This window comes from Symphalangus syndactylus, chromosome 17 (assembly GCF_028878055.3).
Source record: "Symphalangus syndactylus isolate Jambi chromosome 17, NHGRI_mSymSyn1-v2.1_pri, whole genome shotgun sequence".
Taxonomy (NCBI): domain Eukaryota; kingdom Metazoa; phylum Chordata; class Mammalia; order Primates; family Hylobatidae; genus Symphalangus; species Symphalangus syndactylus.
The window spans coordinates 24,696,411-24,710,824 of NC_072439.2; the positions used below are offsets into that span (position 1 = coordinate 24,696,411).

Consider the following 14,414-nt stretch of genomic DNA (forward strand, 5'->3'; position numbering starts at 1 on the left):
TATTTTCTACATATTTCCTGCTATCCATTCTGGGTAACTTTGACACCTTTTGCCTTCCAGCCCTTCTATTGAGATTCTCATTACCACTATCCACATTTTAACTTAATGTTTTAATTTTTAAAAACTCTAGTTTGTTTCCTAAATTTTTTTTTTTTTTGAAGGAGAGTTTTGCTCTTGTTGCCCAGGCTGGAGTACAATGGCATGATCTCGGCTCACCGCCACGTCCGCCTCCTGGGTTCAAGAGATTCTCCTGCCTCAGCCTCTCGAGTAGCTGGGACTACAGGCATGTGCCACCTCATTCGGCTAATTTTGTATTTTTAGTAGAGACGGGGTTTCTCCGTGTTGATCAGGATAATCTCGAACTCCTGATCTCAGGTGATCTGCCCACCTCAGCCTCCCAAAGTGCTGGGATTACAGGCATGAGCCACTGTTCGCAGCCTGTTTTCCTAAATTTTTTTTTTATTGCCATCCTGTTCTTATTTCATGGATGTAATGTTATTTTTTAATTAATTAATTATTTATTTATTTATTGATGGAGTTTTGCTCTTGTTGCCTAGGCTGGAGTGCAATGGCTTGATCTCAGCTCACTGCAACCTCTGCCATCCAGGTTCAAGCGATTCTTCTGCCCCAGCCTCCTGAGTAGCTGAGATTACAGGTGCGAGCCACTACACCTGGCTAATTTTTGTATTTTTAGTAGAGATGGTGTTACACCATCTGGGCCAGGCTGGTCTCGAACTCCTGACCCTCAGGTGATCCACCTGCTTCGGCCTCCCAAAGTGCTGGGATTACAGATGTGAGCCGCTATGCCCGGCCGGGGTGTATTGTTATTTCTTACCCATCTGAAGATATTTTGATAATTTATTAGGAATAGTTTAATCTTTTGAATAGGCAATGCATATACCTAGTTCAAAAGTTAGAAATATATGAAAAGCAGTATACTGAAAAGTATTATGGTGAAAGAGATGGGACTGTGGTTCACCCACCTCTGCCTTCCATCTGCTTGTGTCTCCTGGTAGTGATAACCTGCTTTATTCATTTTCTTTGATTGCTTAGTTCTGTATACAAATGAAATCAACTACAATTTTTTTCTCTTGATTTCAGAATGGCATAGCAGATTAACTTTTTTGCACATTGCTGTTTTAATGTTTGTTTGGTAAAATACAGAAACTATTATGAACAATATCGCAGTGGATATTGTCATGTCTTCTCTTTCTGTTGGATATATTAGAAGTAGTGGAATTTCATTTCAGGGTTCTAGTCACATGTGGTGAGAGTCTCATCTGCATCTCAGTGAACCTCTAATTTAGTTGCTCTTGGGCAGTTTTAGGATTGAGTATCTTAATAATTTTAATCTAGAAGATAGGAAGGATAGCTTGAGGCTAAAGTTGTAGTTGGTAAAGCAGCAGCAGTTGGCTGGGCACGGTGGTTCACACCTGTAATCCCAACACCGGGAGGCCAGGGTGGGAGAATGGCTTGAGGCCAGAAGTTCAAGACCAGCCCTGGCAATGTAGTGATTCCCCTTCACTACCAAAAAAAAATTTTTAATTAAATTAAAAATGAGTTTGGGCCTGGTGCAGTAGCTCATGCTTATAATCCCAGCACTTTGGGAGGCTGAGGCGGGCAGATTGCCTGAGGTCAGGAGTTCGAGACCAGCCTAGCCAACATGGTGACACCCCGTCTCTACTAAAAATAAAAAAATTTGTCGGGCATGGTGGCGTGCGCCTGTAATCCCAGCTACTCAAGGGGCTGAGGCAGGAGAATCGCTTGAACCCAGGAGGCAGAGGTTGCAGGGAGCCGAGATTGCACCACTGCACTCCAGTCTGGGTGACAGAGTGAGCCTCTGTCTCAAAAAAAAAAAAAAAAAAAAGAAAAAGAATTAGTCTGGCATGGTGGTGTGTGCCTGTAGACCCACCTACTCAGGAGGCTGAGGCAAGAGGATCACTTGAGCCTAGGAGTTCGAGATTACAGTTAACTATGAGCATGCCACTGCACTCCAGCCTGGATGAAAGAGATAGACTTTGTCTCGAAAGAAAAAAAAAGCAGCAGTCTCTCGCATTAGGCAGAATAAGGAGACTTTTATTCACTTTTGTGGTTTGAAGAATGTTCTGATTTTTGTCTATGCTCAAATATAATGACAGAGTGGTCTTGGTATCATCTTACACCATGAGGGTCAGAGATTGGTCTTGTTTGCTGTTGGTGTTCTAAGAGATTGTTTTTGTGTAGCACCGTGGAGAACACCATGAATTAGCTGGCCCTTGCCGGGTTAGCTTCTAGCAACACTGAGGCTTAACTGATAGTACGAGGCTAACTCTCAGAGGTTAGGGCTGCTTTTATCCTCATTTAAAAATAAAAGAGTGAGCCAAAAGAAAGCTAGGGCTGCAATTTAGGAACAGATCAAAAGGGATTTAAGATGAAAATCACCTAAAGGGATGAAAACATGTTGTTCATCCTTATGAAAAGAATCATATACAAAGAATTATACAAATTATTAGCATTTATTTAATTAATAATGTATCTTTGAACTATTTTAAGTAAAAATGAACAGAAATCATTAAATACAATATTGGCCATTTTATCACATTACTTTCAGAAGCTTATTGATCAAAGCAGATAAAAAATATAAATCTTTGCTGTAATATTGATTCTGTTTTCTGACAAAGAGCATTACATTAGAAATAAGTAAAAGGATCTTGAAGGCTGAGTGCGGTAGCTCATGCCTGTAATCCCAGCACTTTGGGAGGCCAAGGCGGGCAGATCACCTGAGGTCGGGAGTTTGAGACTGGCCTGACCAACATGGTGAAACCCCGTCTCCACCAAAAATACAAAATTAGCTGGGCATGGTGGCGCATGCCTGTAATCCCAGCTACTCTGGAGGCTGAGGCAGGAGAATTGCTTGAACCCGGGAGGTGGAGGTTGCGGTGAGCCGAGATTACACCATTGCATTCTAGCCTGGATAACAAGAGTGAAACTCCATCTCAAAAACCAAAACAAAACAAAACAAAAAGGCTCTTGCACAAAACAAAACAAAAAGGCTCTTGCACAAAATGTGAATGTACTTAATGCCACTGAACTGGACACTGAAAAATAATTATAATGGCAAATTTTATGTATATTTTACCACAACACAAAATAGTTGAATAACTATTCAACACAAAATAGTTGAATAACTTTTTTTTTTTTTTTTTGCGACAAGATCTTACTATGTCGCCCAGGTTGGAGTGCAGTGGCACGATCTCAGCTCACTGCAACCTCTGCCTCCTGGGTTCAAGTGATTCTCCTACCTCAGCCTCCCTACTAGCTGGAATTACAGGCACCTGCCACTGCGGCCTGCTAATAAAGTACTACATTTTAAAGTTCATGTGGTAAAGCTAAACTGTAAATAGAGGGGAAAACTATAGATTTAAGTGCCTTTTATGGAATCTTAGAAATTTTTGGAAAAAAACAGTTATGGTTTCAACTGAAGAAGTTACAAAAAGAATGAGTCAAAAAATACAAAAAAGAACAATGAGGACTAAAAAAAGAAAAACGAAGACATGAGTCACAGAGAACAAAAAATGGTTGATAAAAATGTTTGACAGAAACACAAGTTGCTTCTACATATTAATGATCAAGAAAAAAGAGTGAAGATAAACATAATCAAAATATGTTAGTAAACAGGAATAATAGTTACTTCTATACCTAAGATTCAAACAATCACGAGTGAATATTATATAAAATCATGCAAATAGGGCTGGGCGTGGTGGCTGAAGCCTGTAATCCCAGCACTTTGGGAGACCAGGGCCAGTGGATCACCTGAAGTCAGGAGTTCGAGACCAGCCTGACCAACATGGTAAAACCCTGTCTCTACCAAAAATGCAAAAATTAGCAGGGCACGGTGGCACGTGCCTGTAATCCCAGCTACTCAGGAGGGTGAGGCAGGAGAATCGCCTGAACCCAGGTGGCGGAGGTTGCAGTGAGCTGAGATTGCATCATTGTACTCCAGCCTGGAAAACAAGAGCGACACTCCATCTCAAAAAAAAAAAAAAAAAAAAAAAAAATCATGCAAATATATGAAAACCTAAACAAAAGGATAAAATTTTATAATAAATAAATTTTCAAATTGGTAAGAACAAATTATACAGAAGTCCTTAAAGGAATTAAAGTGTTGATTCAACACCCCCAACACAGTCAAAAATGATGGAAAAGGTCATGTGATTTTACAGTTGATTTTCATGCCAAAGTTTTGAGTAATAGATAATATCAGAAATTATTCTCAACCTTGTTTCAGGTTTTTGTTTTGTTTACAGAGTTAACTTCGATGCCCAAAAGAACTGGAGATAAATAGATTCAGAAGTCAAATGTATTCACTAACTGTATTCAAGAGTAGATGAGGCCGGGTGCCGTGGCTCACGCCTATAATCCTAGCACTTTGGTAGGCCGAGGAGGGCGGATCACTTGAGGTCGGGAGTTTGAGACTAGCCTGGATAACATGGTGAAACCCCGTCTCTATTAAAAATACAAAAATTAGGCAGGCACCTGTAATCCCAGCTACTGGGGAGGCTGAGGCAGGAGAATCACTTGAACCTGGGAGGTGGAGGTTGCGGTGAGTTCACGCCATTGCACTCCAGCTGGGGCAACAAGAGCAAAACTCTGTCTCAAAAAAAAAAAAAGAGTAGATGAAAACAGTAGACTAATAGTTTATCACTGGGAAATAAGTGAAGCAAACACTGTTTTCTCATTCAGCAGCCCAGTCCAAAGTCAAAGAAGTCTAAAAACTAAAATAGTAAAATACCTCAAAAAATACTGTATATCAAAAGTAATGGTACATAGTCTAGCAAAACAGTACCAAAAATAATTTAGAGAAGTAATTTACCTTATGCAATTACATTTAAAAATCTAGAAAAAAAGATTGAAATTCTAGTAGCATATTGTTTCCCACCAAGCACCAAGTCTTCATTGACCATTTTCATTTCTATGTATTAAGACTTTCATTTAAAATATTCTACTTTCGGGCCGGGCGCGGTGGCTCACGCCTGTAATCCCAGCACTTTGGGAGGCCGAGGTGGGCGGATCACGAGGTCAGGAGATCGAGACCATCCTGGCTAACACGGTGAAACCCCGTCTCTACTAAAAATACAAAAAATTAGCCGGGCGAGGTGGCGGGCGCCTGTAGTCCCAAGCTACTCGGAGAGGCTGAGGCAGGAGAATGGCGTGAACCCCCGGGGGGCGGAGCCTGCAGTGAGCCGAGATCGCGCCACTGCACTCCAGCCCAGCCTGGGTGAAAGAGCGAGACTTTTTTTTTTTTTTTTTTTTTTTTTTTTGAGACGGAGTCTCGCTCTGCTGCCCAGGCTGGAGTGCAGTGGCGCGATCTCGGCTCACTGTAAGCTCCGCCTCCCGGGTTCATGCCATTCCCTGCCTCAGCCTCTCCGAGTAGCTGGGACTACAGGTGCCCGCCACCACACCCGGCTAATTTTTTGTATTTTTTTAGTAGCGATGGAGTTTCACCGTGGTCTCGATCTCCTGACCTCGTGATTCGCCCGCCTCGGCCTCCCAAAGTGCTGGGATTACAAGCGTGAGCCACCGCGCCCGGCCTAAAATATTCTACTTTTAATAAAGTTAGAATTGCAGAGATGGAGAGAATTATTTTCATTTGGCATATCAGTAAAGGTTTTTGTGTTTTTTGCTTTGAAAATTTTATGTTTAACATTTCTGAATGTTACACCAGCACTGTGTAAACAGGAAATCTGTTTCCAGGATATAGAATTTGATATCAATAAGATTTTATTGATAACTTATAAGATATCTTATGTAGTTGTGAGGTTTTCATAGTGTTAATGATTTTTTTCTACTTTATCTAATGGAGCTGGGAGATGTTATGTAAAGTTTCCCACCACCAATGTATTTCTCGCTATTATTTTCCTATAGTTTCCTACAGTTTATAAATTTTGATGCTATGTAATTTGGTGTAGTGACAGTAATGGTATCTGAGATTCATTTCAGATTGTGTCCTTGTCATATTTAATTTTTTTGTGTGAGAATTCAGCTCAAATATTAAGGTGGAGGCTCTTGCTTCCTTTCCTTTGGCAATTCCAGATAGGCCTTTGCTCCTCCTTTTACGGTCATCCTTTGGAGTCCTTGTACATTTCTTCTGTATAGCAGTGGAAAGATACTTTTTTTTTTTTTTTTTTGAGACAGAGTCTTGCTCTGTTGCCAGGCTGGAGTGCAATGGCATGATCTCTGGCTCCCGGGCTCAAGCGATTCTCCTGCGTCAGCCTCTGGAGTAGCTGGGATTACAGGTGTATGTCACCACGTCCAGCTAATTTTTGTATTTTTAGTAGAGATAGGATTTCACCATGTTGGCCAGGATGGTCTCAATCTCTTGACCTCATGATCCGCCTGCCTTGGCCTCCCAAAGTGCTGGGATTACAGGCGTGAGCCACCGTGCCCGGCCAGAAACATACATTTCATGTTACGTTTCTGATGGGGATTCCTGTTTTGTATATCTTTAACCATATACTATGTATTTTTGCTTTGTTTCTGTGTCCCTTCAGGTAATTTGGAAGTTTTGGATCCTGTTTTTTCTTTTTTCTTTTCTTTTTTTTTTTGAGACGGAGTCTTGCTCTGTTGCCCAGGCTAGAGTGTAGTGGTGCAATCTTGGCTCACTGCAACCTCTGCCTCCCAGGTTCAAGCGATTCTTCTGCCTCAGCTTCCTGAGTAGCTGGGATTACAGGTGTGTGCCACCACGCCCTGCTAATTTTTGTATTTTTAGTAGAGATGAGGTTTCACCATGTTGGTCAGGCTGGTCTCAAACTCCTGACCTCAGGTGATCCGCCTGCCTCAGCTTCCCAAAGTGCTGGGATTACAGGTGTGAGCCACCATGCCTGGCCTCTGTTTTTTCTTTTGTTTTTTTAGTGGCAGCTTTATAACATTACCTTCTTTAACTCAATCTTTATATCTATCATTTAAGACTATCTATTAAATTTGTACTGTGAATAACAATAAAAGTTCTATACTGCCACTTCAAGGATTTTTTTTATTAGATGTTTTTATTAAACTCTTTTTTTTTCTATTTTCTTTTTGAAACTTCTTGGCCGGGCGCGGTGGCTCACGCCTGTAATCCCAGCACTTTGGGAGGCCGAGACGGGCGGATCACGAGGTCAGGAGATCGAGACCACGGTGAAACCCCGTCTCTACTAAAAATACAAAAAAAAAAAAAAAAAAATTAGCCGGGCGTGGTGGCGGGCGCCTGTAGTCCCAGCTACTCGGAGAGGCTGAGGCAGGAGAATGGCGTGAACCCGGGAGGCGGAGCTTGCAGTGAGCCGAGATTGCGCTACTGCACTCCAGCCTGGGCGACAGAGCGAGACTCCATCTCAAAAAAAAAAAAAGAAACTTCTTATTTCCATTTTATGTTGCACACTTGTCTTTACCACCTTTTGTGCTTTTTTTTTTTGAGACAGAATCTCGCTCTGTCACCCAGGCTGGAGTGTAGTGGCACGATCTCGGCTCACTGCAACCTCCACCTCCCGGGTTCAAGTGATTCTTCTGCCTCAGCCTCCTGAGCAGCTGGGATTACAGGCGTGCGCCACCATGCCTGGCTAATTTTTGTATTTTTAGTAGAGACAGGATTTCACCATATTGGCCAGGCTGGTCTCGAGCTCCTGACCTCATGATCCACCCACATGGGCCTCCCAAAGTGCTGGGATTACAGGCATGAGCCACCGTGCCTGGCCTACCTTTTGTGTTTTAGCAGGGTCTTTTCATTGCTTTCAAGGAGACCTTTATTTCTGTGTTGCTTTAAAAACAAAAAAACTGTATTGAGTTCTGCCAATTTATTTTTCAAAAATTTACATAACCACATTCTTAGCCTATCTGTTTTTCCACTATTTCTTCCTTGGGTTTAATTATTTTATTTTATTTTATTTATTTATTTTTGAGGCGGAGTTTCGCTCTTGTTGCCCAGACTGCATGTGGCACCATCTCGGGTCACCACAACCTCCACCTCCCAGGTTCAAGCGATTCTCCTGCCTCAGCCTCCCTAGTAGCTGGGATTACAGGCATGTGCCACCGTGCCCAGCTAATTTTGTATTTTTAGTAGAGACGAGGTTTGTCCATGTTGGTCAGGCTGGTCTCAAACTACCGACCTCAGGTGATCCGCCCACCTCGGCCTCCCAAAGTGCTGGGATTATAGACATGAGCCACCGCACCTGGCCTGTTTAATTATTTTAAGTAGTTATAATTATAGTGAATTCCTTGAATTCATGGTGGATGTTTTTTCTGTTGTGTGTCAATTTATTTGTAGTATATTATTTGTAGTGTATTCCTCTTAATCTCATCTCTATTTTTGTTTCATCCTTTTTGCTCATAGTATCTTTGTACATCAGGCGATGCTTATTATTATCTTTGAGTGAGGAGGTTTCTTCCTGGACAAACTGTTATTTTATTTGTTTTTTGAGACAGGGTCTCACTCTATCCTCAGGCTGGAGTGCTGTGGTGCAGTCACGGCTCACTGTAGCCTGGACTTCCCAGGTTCAGTCGATCCTCCCACCTTAGCCTGCCGAGTAGCTGGGACTACAGGTACGCACCACTAGACCTGGCTAATTTTTGTATTTTTTGTAGAGACAAGGTTTCACCATGTTACCCAGGCATGTCTTGAACTCCTGGGCTCAAGCAATCTGCCTGCCTCAGCCTCCCAAAATCCCAGGATTATAGCGTGGGCCACTGCACCCAGCCTGGACAAACTGTTTATAAGAAGCTCATTTGGTGAGGTGGTAAAGCTCTATTCCAAACTAACATGACATCTCGAGTTCCTAGTAAATTCTTGATAACATAGGGTTTGGGGGTTGGGGAGTTTGGTGTGTGTAGGGTGTGACTATACAAGTGTATGATAAAGAGAAAAATTAGAACATGTATATTCTTTTCAGGTATATAGGTACCATTTTCAAAGAAATGATGTTCTGAGCCCTATAAGCACAATCAATATGCATCACAAGAAACAAACTGTAATCTCTGAATGCAGTTAAATGAAGAAATCAACAAGGTAGCTTTCAAGAATCATAATTTTATATATTAAAAATTATAAATATCTTTAGTACTTTTCTTTCCACTTCCATCTGCATGCTCATACCCTCCCCTGAATCCAGTGACCTCTATACAAAGGACCTCTGAATCTTTATCTCTACACAATAAATAATATTGTGACTATATTAATAATATAGCTTTCTTTTTTTTTTTTTTCTTTTTCTGAGACAGAGTTTCACTCTTGTTGCCTGGGCTGAATTGCAATGACGCAATCTCGGCTCACTGCAACCTCCGCCTCCTGGGTTCAAGAGATTCTCCTGTCTCAGCCTCCCGAGTAGCTGGGATTACAGGCATGTGCCACCACACCCCGCTAATTTTTGTATTTTTAGTAGAGTTGGGGTTTCTCCACATTGGTCAGGCTGATATTGAACTCCTGACCTCAGGTAATCTGCGCCTTGGCCTTGCAAAGTGCTTGTAAAACACTGGAATGGCCTGGCCTGGTGGCTCACACCTGTAATCCCAGCACTTTGAGAAGCTGAGGCTGGCGGACCACCTGAGGTAGGGAGTTTGAGACCAGCCTGACCAACATGAAGAAACCCAGTCTCTACTAAAAATAGAAAAATTAGCCAGGCATGGTGGCACATGCCAGTAATCCCAGCTACTGGGGAGGCTGAGGCAGGAGAATCACTTGAACACGGGAGGCGGAGGTTGCGGTAAGCCAAGATCACGCCATTGCACTCCAACCCGGGCAACAAGAGCGAAACTCCATCTCAAAAAATAATAATAATAAAATAAATAAGCTCTTTATTCAGCTAATCTCTATCACAATTAATAATAAGCTCTCTATCCACCACCTAGTGTACACCCTCGTATATATCCTGTCAGCTAAATCTCAACATATACAAAATTTAAGTCATTTTTTTTTAATTTCCTCAGCCTTCTCTACACATTTGTGGCACCAGAATGTACATAGTGACACAAAATTGATGACTAAGAATTATTTCTTAATCCTTTTTCTCACCTTCATATTCAACGTCAGGTCTGCCTCCCTAATAATTAGTGCCATTTTCCTTCTACATCCCTGTTAACATTATAGCCTTACTTTACATATTAGGTTGGAGCAAAAGTAATTGCGGTTTTGCCATTGAAAATAATGGCAAACAGATACTTCTCAAAAGAAGACATCTATGCAGCCAACAGACACAAGAAAAAAATGCTCATCATCACTGGTCATCAGAGAGATGCAAATCAAAACCACAATGAGATACCATCTCACGCCAGTTAGAATGGCAATCATTGAAAAGTCAGGAAACAACAGATGCTGGAGAGGATGTATGTGGAGAAATAGGAATGCTTTTACTCTGTTGGTGGGAGTGTAAATTAGTTCAACCATTGTGGAAGACAGTGTGGCGATTCCTCAAGGATCTAGAACTAGAATTACCATTTGACCAAGCAATCCCATTACTGGGTATATACCCAAAAGATTATAAATTGTGCTACTATAAAGACACATGCACATGTATGTTTATTGTGGCACTATTCACAATAGCAAAGACGTGGAACCAACCCAAATGTCCATCAGTGATACACTGGATTAAGAAAATATGGCACATACACACCATGGAATACTATGCAGCCATAAAAAAGGATGAGTTCATGTCCTTTGTAGGGACATGGATGAAGCTGGAAACCATCATTCTGAGCAAACTATCACAAGGACAGAAAACCAAACACCGTATGTTTTCACTCATAGGTGGGAATTGAACTATGAGATCACTTGGACACGGGGTGGGGAACATCACACACCGGGGCCTGTTGGGGGGTAGGGGGCTAGGAGAGGGATAGCATTAGGAGAAATACCTAATGTAAATGATGAGTTGATGGGTGCGGCACACCAACATGGCACATATGTACTTATGTATCAAACCTGCACGTTGTGCACATGTACCCTAAAACTTAAAGTATAATAAAAAAAAGAAAAAAAATAATGACAAAAACCGCAATTATAATAAGCACAGTTGTCTTTCAAATGATGCAGGCTTGGGGCGCTGACCTCTGTGCAGTTGAAAAGCTGTGTATAACTTTTGACCATCCCTGAAACTTAACTACTGATAGCCTGCTGTTAACTTACCGATAACAAAGAGTTGGTTAACATGTATTTTGTATATGTATTATATTCTGTATTTTTATAATAAAAGTCAGCTAGAGAAAGGAAAATGCTTTTAAGAAAATCAAAAGGAAGAGAAAATATATTTATTATTTATTAAGTGGAAGTGAATCATCATGAAGGTCTTTGCCCTTATGGTCTTCAGGTTAAGGAGGCTGAGGAAGAGGAGAGTTTGGCCTTGCTGTTTTGGGTGGCAAAGGGGGAAGAGGTGAAGGTAAAAGGGAGGGCAGGAGAGGGAGGCACACTCGGTGTAATTTTACTGAAAAAAGAAATCTGTGTTACAAATGGACCCACACAGTTCAAACCCATGTGGTTCAAAGGTCAACTGTAATTCACATTCTCTCATGTGAATTGTGCAGTGAGTCTTGTCAATGACCTTCCAGTCATAACTATTCCAAAATATTCCAAATGTTTTGGAATAATCTTTCTTTAGGAGTATATTTTTTAAAACTTTTTATTTTGAAATAATTATAGATTCACAGAAATTACAAAATGATACAGAGAGTTCCCCCGTGAATTTCAGTTATTGTAGTACATGATTCTTTTTATTCATTGCTGGATTGTTTGCTGATATTTTGTTGAGGATGTTTGCATCTAAAATTATGAAAGATACTGGTCTATAGTTTTCTTTTTTTGTGCTTTCTTTGGTTTTGAAATCAGAGTAATACTGGCTGTACAAAGTTAGTTTGGAAGTGGTCTTCCTCTTCTATTTTCTGGAAGAGTTTGTGTAAAAATGACACTAATTCTTCTTCTTCTTTTTTTTTTTTGAGACAGAGTTTTGCTCTTGTTGCCCAGGCTGGAGTGCAGTGGCGCAATCTCGGCTCACCGCAACCTCCGCCTCCTGGGTTCAAGCGATTCTCCTGCCTCAGCCTCCCGAGTAGCTGAGATTACAGGCATGCGCCACCACGCCCAGCTAATTCTGTATTTTTAGTAGAGACGGGGTTTCTCCATGTTGGTAAGGCTGGTCTCGAGCTCCTGACCTCAGGTGATCATCCTGCCTCAGCTTCCCAAAGTGCTGGGATTACAGGCGTGAGCCACCGCACCCGGCTGAGACTAATTCTTCTTTGTAAGTTTGGTAGTATTCTCTGGCAAAACTAGGCCTAGAAATTTCTTTTCACCAACTTTTAAATTATGAATGTAATTTAATAGTTATAAGATTTATTTATCTTATCTAAATAAGCTAATTTATTTAGTTTATCTAAATACGTGTTTGTATTCCCATATTTTTATTTTAATGGTTCCTGGATCTGTCATGTTATTTCCTGTTTTATTCCCGATATTGCTGATTGGTGTCTTTTTATTTTCATCAGTCTAGTTGACTAATAGGCCAATCAGCTGTATTTGATTGATTTTTCCCCCCAACAACTGGATTGTGTTTTATTGATTTTTTTTTTCTGTTTCTTGTTTTGTTTTCCTGATTTTTTTTTTTTTTTTTTGAGACAGAGTCTTGCTCTGTCGCCCAGGCTGGAGTGCAGGCTGTCACCCAGGCTGGCATGATCTTGGCTCACTGCAACCTCCTCCCGGGTTCCAGTGATTCTCCTGCCTCAGCCTCCCAAGTAGTTGGGACTACAGGTGTGCGCCACCACGCCTGGCTAATGTTTTGTGTTTTTAGTAGAGACAGGGTTTCACTATGTTAGCCAGGCTGGTCTCAAACTCCTGACCTCATGTGATCCACCCACCTCGGCCCCCCAAAGTGCTGGGATTACAGGCTGAGCCATCATGCCTGGCCAGGTGTATTTATTTTTAAAATGACCTTTGAGATTTCTTCTTTGACCTATAGGTCATTTAATTGTGTATTATTAATTTCCGAATAGTTTTTGCTTTTCCAGAAAGCTTTTGTTTTTATTTTTTAATTCCTTTGGAGACTTTTCTGTGGTCTTTCTGTTATTGATTTTTTGTTTTATTTCCTTGTGGAACATACTTCGTATTTTATTCGTTTAAATTTGTCAAGGTTGGTTTTATAGCCTAGGGTATGGTCTGTCTTGGTCATTTTTCTATGATTCTTGAAAAGAATGTGTATTCTGCTGTTGTTTGTTGCAGTAGTCTATAAATATCAATTAAATACTGTGGCTTCTTTTTCTGTATATTTGATGATTTCCTGTCTAGTATTTTGATAAATTGCTGAGGTGAGGGAAGGGTATTCAAGTCCCTAGTATACTTTGTTTGTTTTTGAGATGGAGTCTTGCTCTTGTTGCCCAGGCTGCAGTGCAATGGCGTGATTTTGGCTCACTGCAACCTCCACCTCCCAGGTTCAAGCAATTCTCCTACCTCAGCCTCCCAAGTAGCTGGGATTACAGGCATGCACCACCATGCCCAGCTAATTTTGTGTTTTTAGTAGAGACAGGGTTTCACCATGTTGGCCAGGCTGGTTTTGAACCCCTCACCTCAGGTGGTCCACGTGCCTCGGCCTCCCAAAGTGCTGGAATTACAGGTGTGAGCCACTGCACCTGGCCAATACTTTCTTTAAATATGTACAACACTATGTGGAAATAGGCATTCCTTTAACTGTGCAATTCCAAATTAGATTTTTAATTTGGAGGATCATATTTTTCAAAAACATGTTATTACGAAAAAATTTAAATATATACAAAAGTAAAGAGAATAGTATAAGCAACCCGTTCACCTATTGTGCCTTTTATCCAGTTTCAGTCATCATCAACATTCTGCCATTCTTGTTTCATCTGAAACCACCTTCCTACACAGCTCCTGGATTATTTTATAGCGAATCTCAAACACAATGTTTTATCTAAAAATACTTTGATATGTATCTCAAAGAGATGAATTCTTTTTTCTTTTGTTTAGCATAACAAATAAGTCAATATCACACCTACAACAAAATAACAGTAATTCTTTGTTATCATCTAATACCCATTGCTTGCATTTCTCTAAATTGTTGTAAATATCTTTTTAAGATTGGTTCATTTTAATTAGGGACCAAAGTCCACAAGGTGCATTTGGTTAGTATGACCCTTAAGTCTCTTATTTTTAATTTTTTATTTATTTTTTTGAGACAGGGTCTCCCTCTGTCACCCAGGCTGGTGTGCAGAGGTGCAATAACGGCTCACTGGAGCTTCAACCTCCTGGGCTCAGTCGATCCTCCCATCTCAGCCTCCCGAATAGGTGGGACTACAGGTGCCTGCCACCAGGCATGGCTAATTTATTTGGTATTTTTTTTAGGGACAGGGTCTCACTGTGTTGCCTGGGCTGGTCTCAAACTCCTAGGCTCAAGGAATCCACCCGCTTCGGCCTC

General features: G+C 41.1%; 2 protein-coding genes across 9 annotated transcripts in view; both read left to right on the forward strand.

The window, feature by feature from the left end:
* The window catches only part of LOC129466308 (zinc finger protein 585B), a 224,412-nt gene that overhangs the window by 198,179 nt on the left and 11,819 nt on the right, over positions 1–14,414 (forward strand). The window contains exon 1 of one of the 8 annotated variants that reach the window (XM_063621253.1): positions 567–655. The exons of 6 other annotated variants lie outside the window; for them this stretch is intronic. Coding sequence is in view for 1 of the 2 variants with exons in the window: in XM_055249653.2 (XP_055105628.1) it covers positions 8,990–9,016 (27 nt within the window). In the remaining variant the exon portion in view is untranslated. Of the gene's footprint in view, positions 1–566; positions 656–8,898; positions 9,017–14,414 lie in introns of those variants that run through there. One more of the 8 variants, XM_055249653.2, reaches the window with a different exon arrangement.
* LOC129466307 (zinc finger protein 585A) overlaps positions 8,970–14,414 on the forward strand; it is a 111,118-nt gene continuing 105,673 nt past the window's right edge. The window contains exon 1 of the mRNA XM_055249648.2: positions 8,970–9,016. The gene's annotated coding sequence lies outside the window, so the exon portion shown is untranslated. The remainder of the gene's footprint in view (positions 9,017–14,414) is intronic.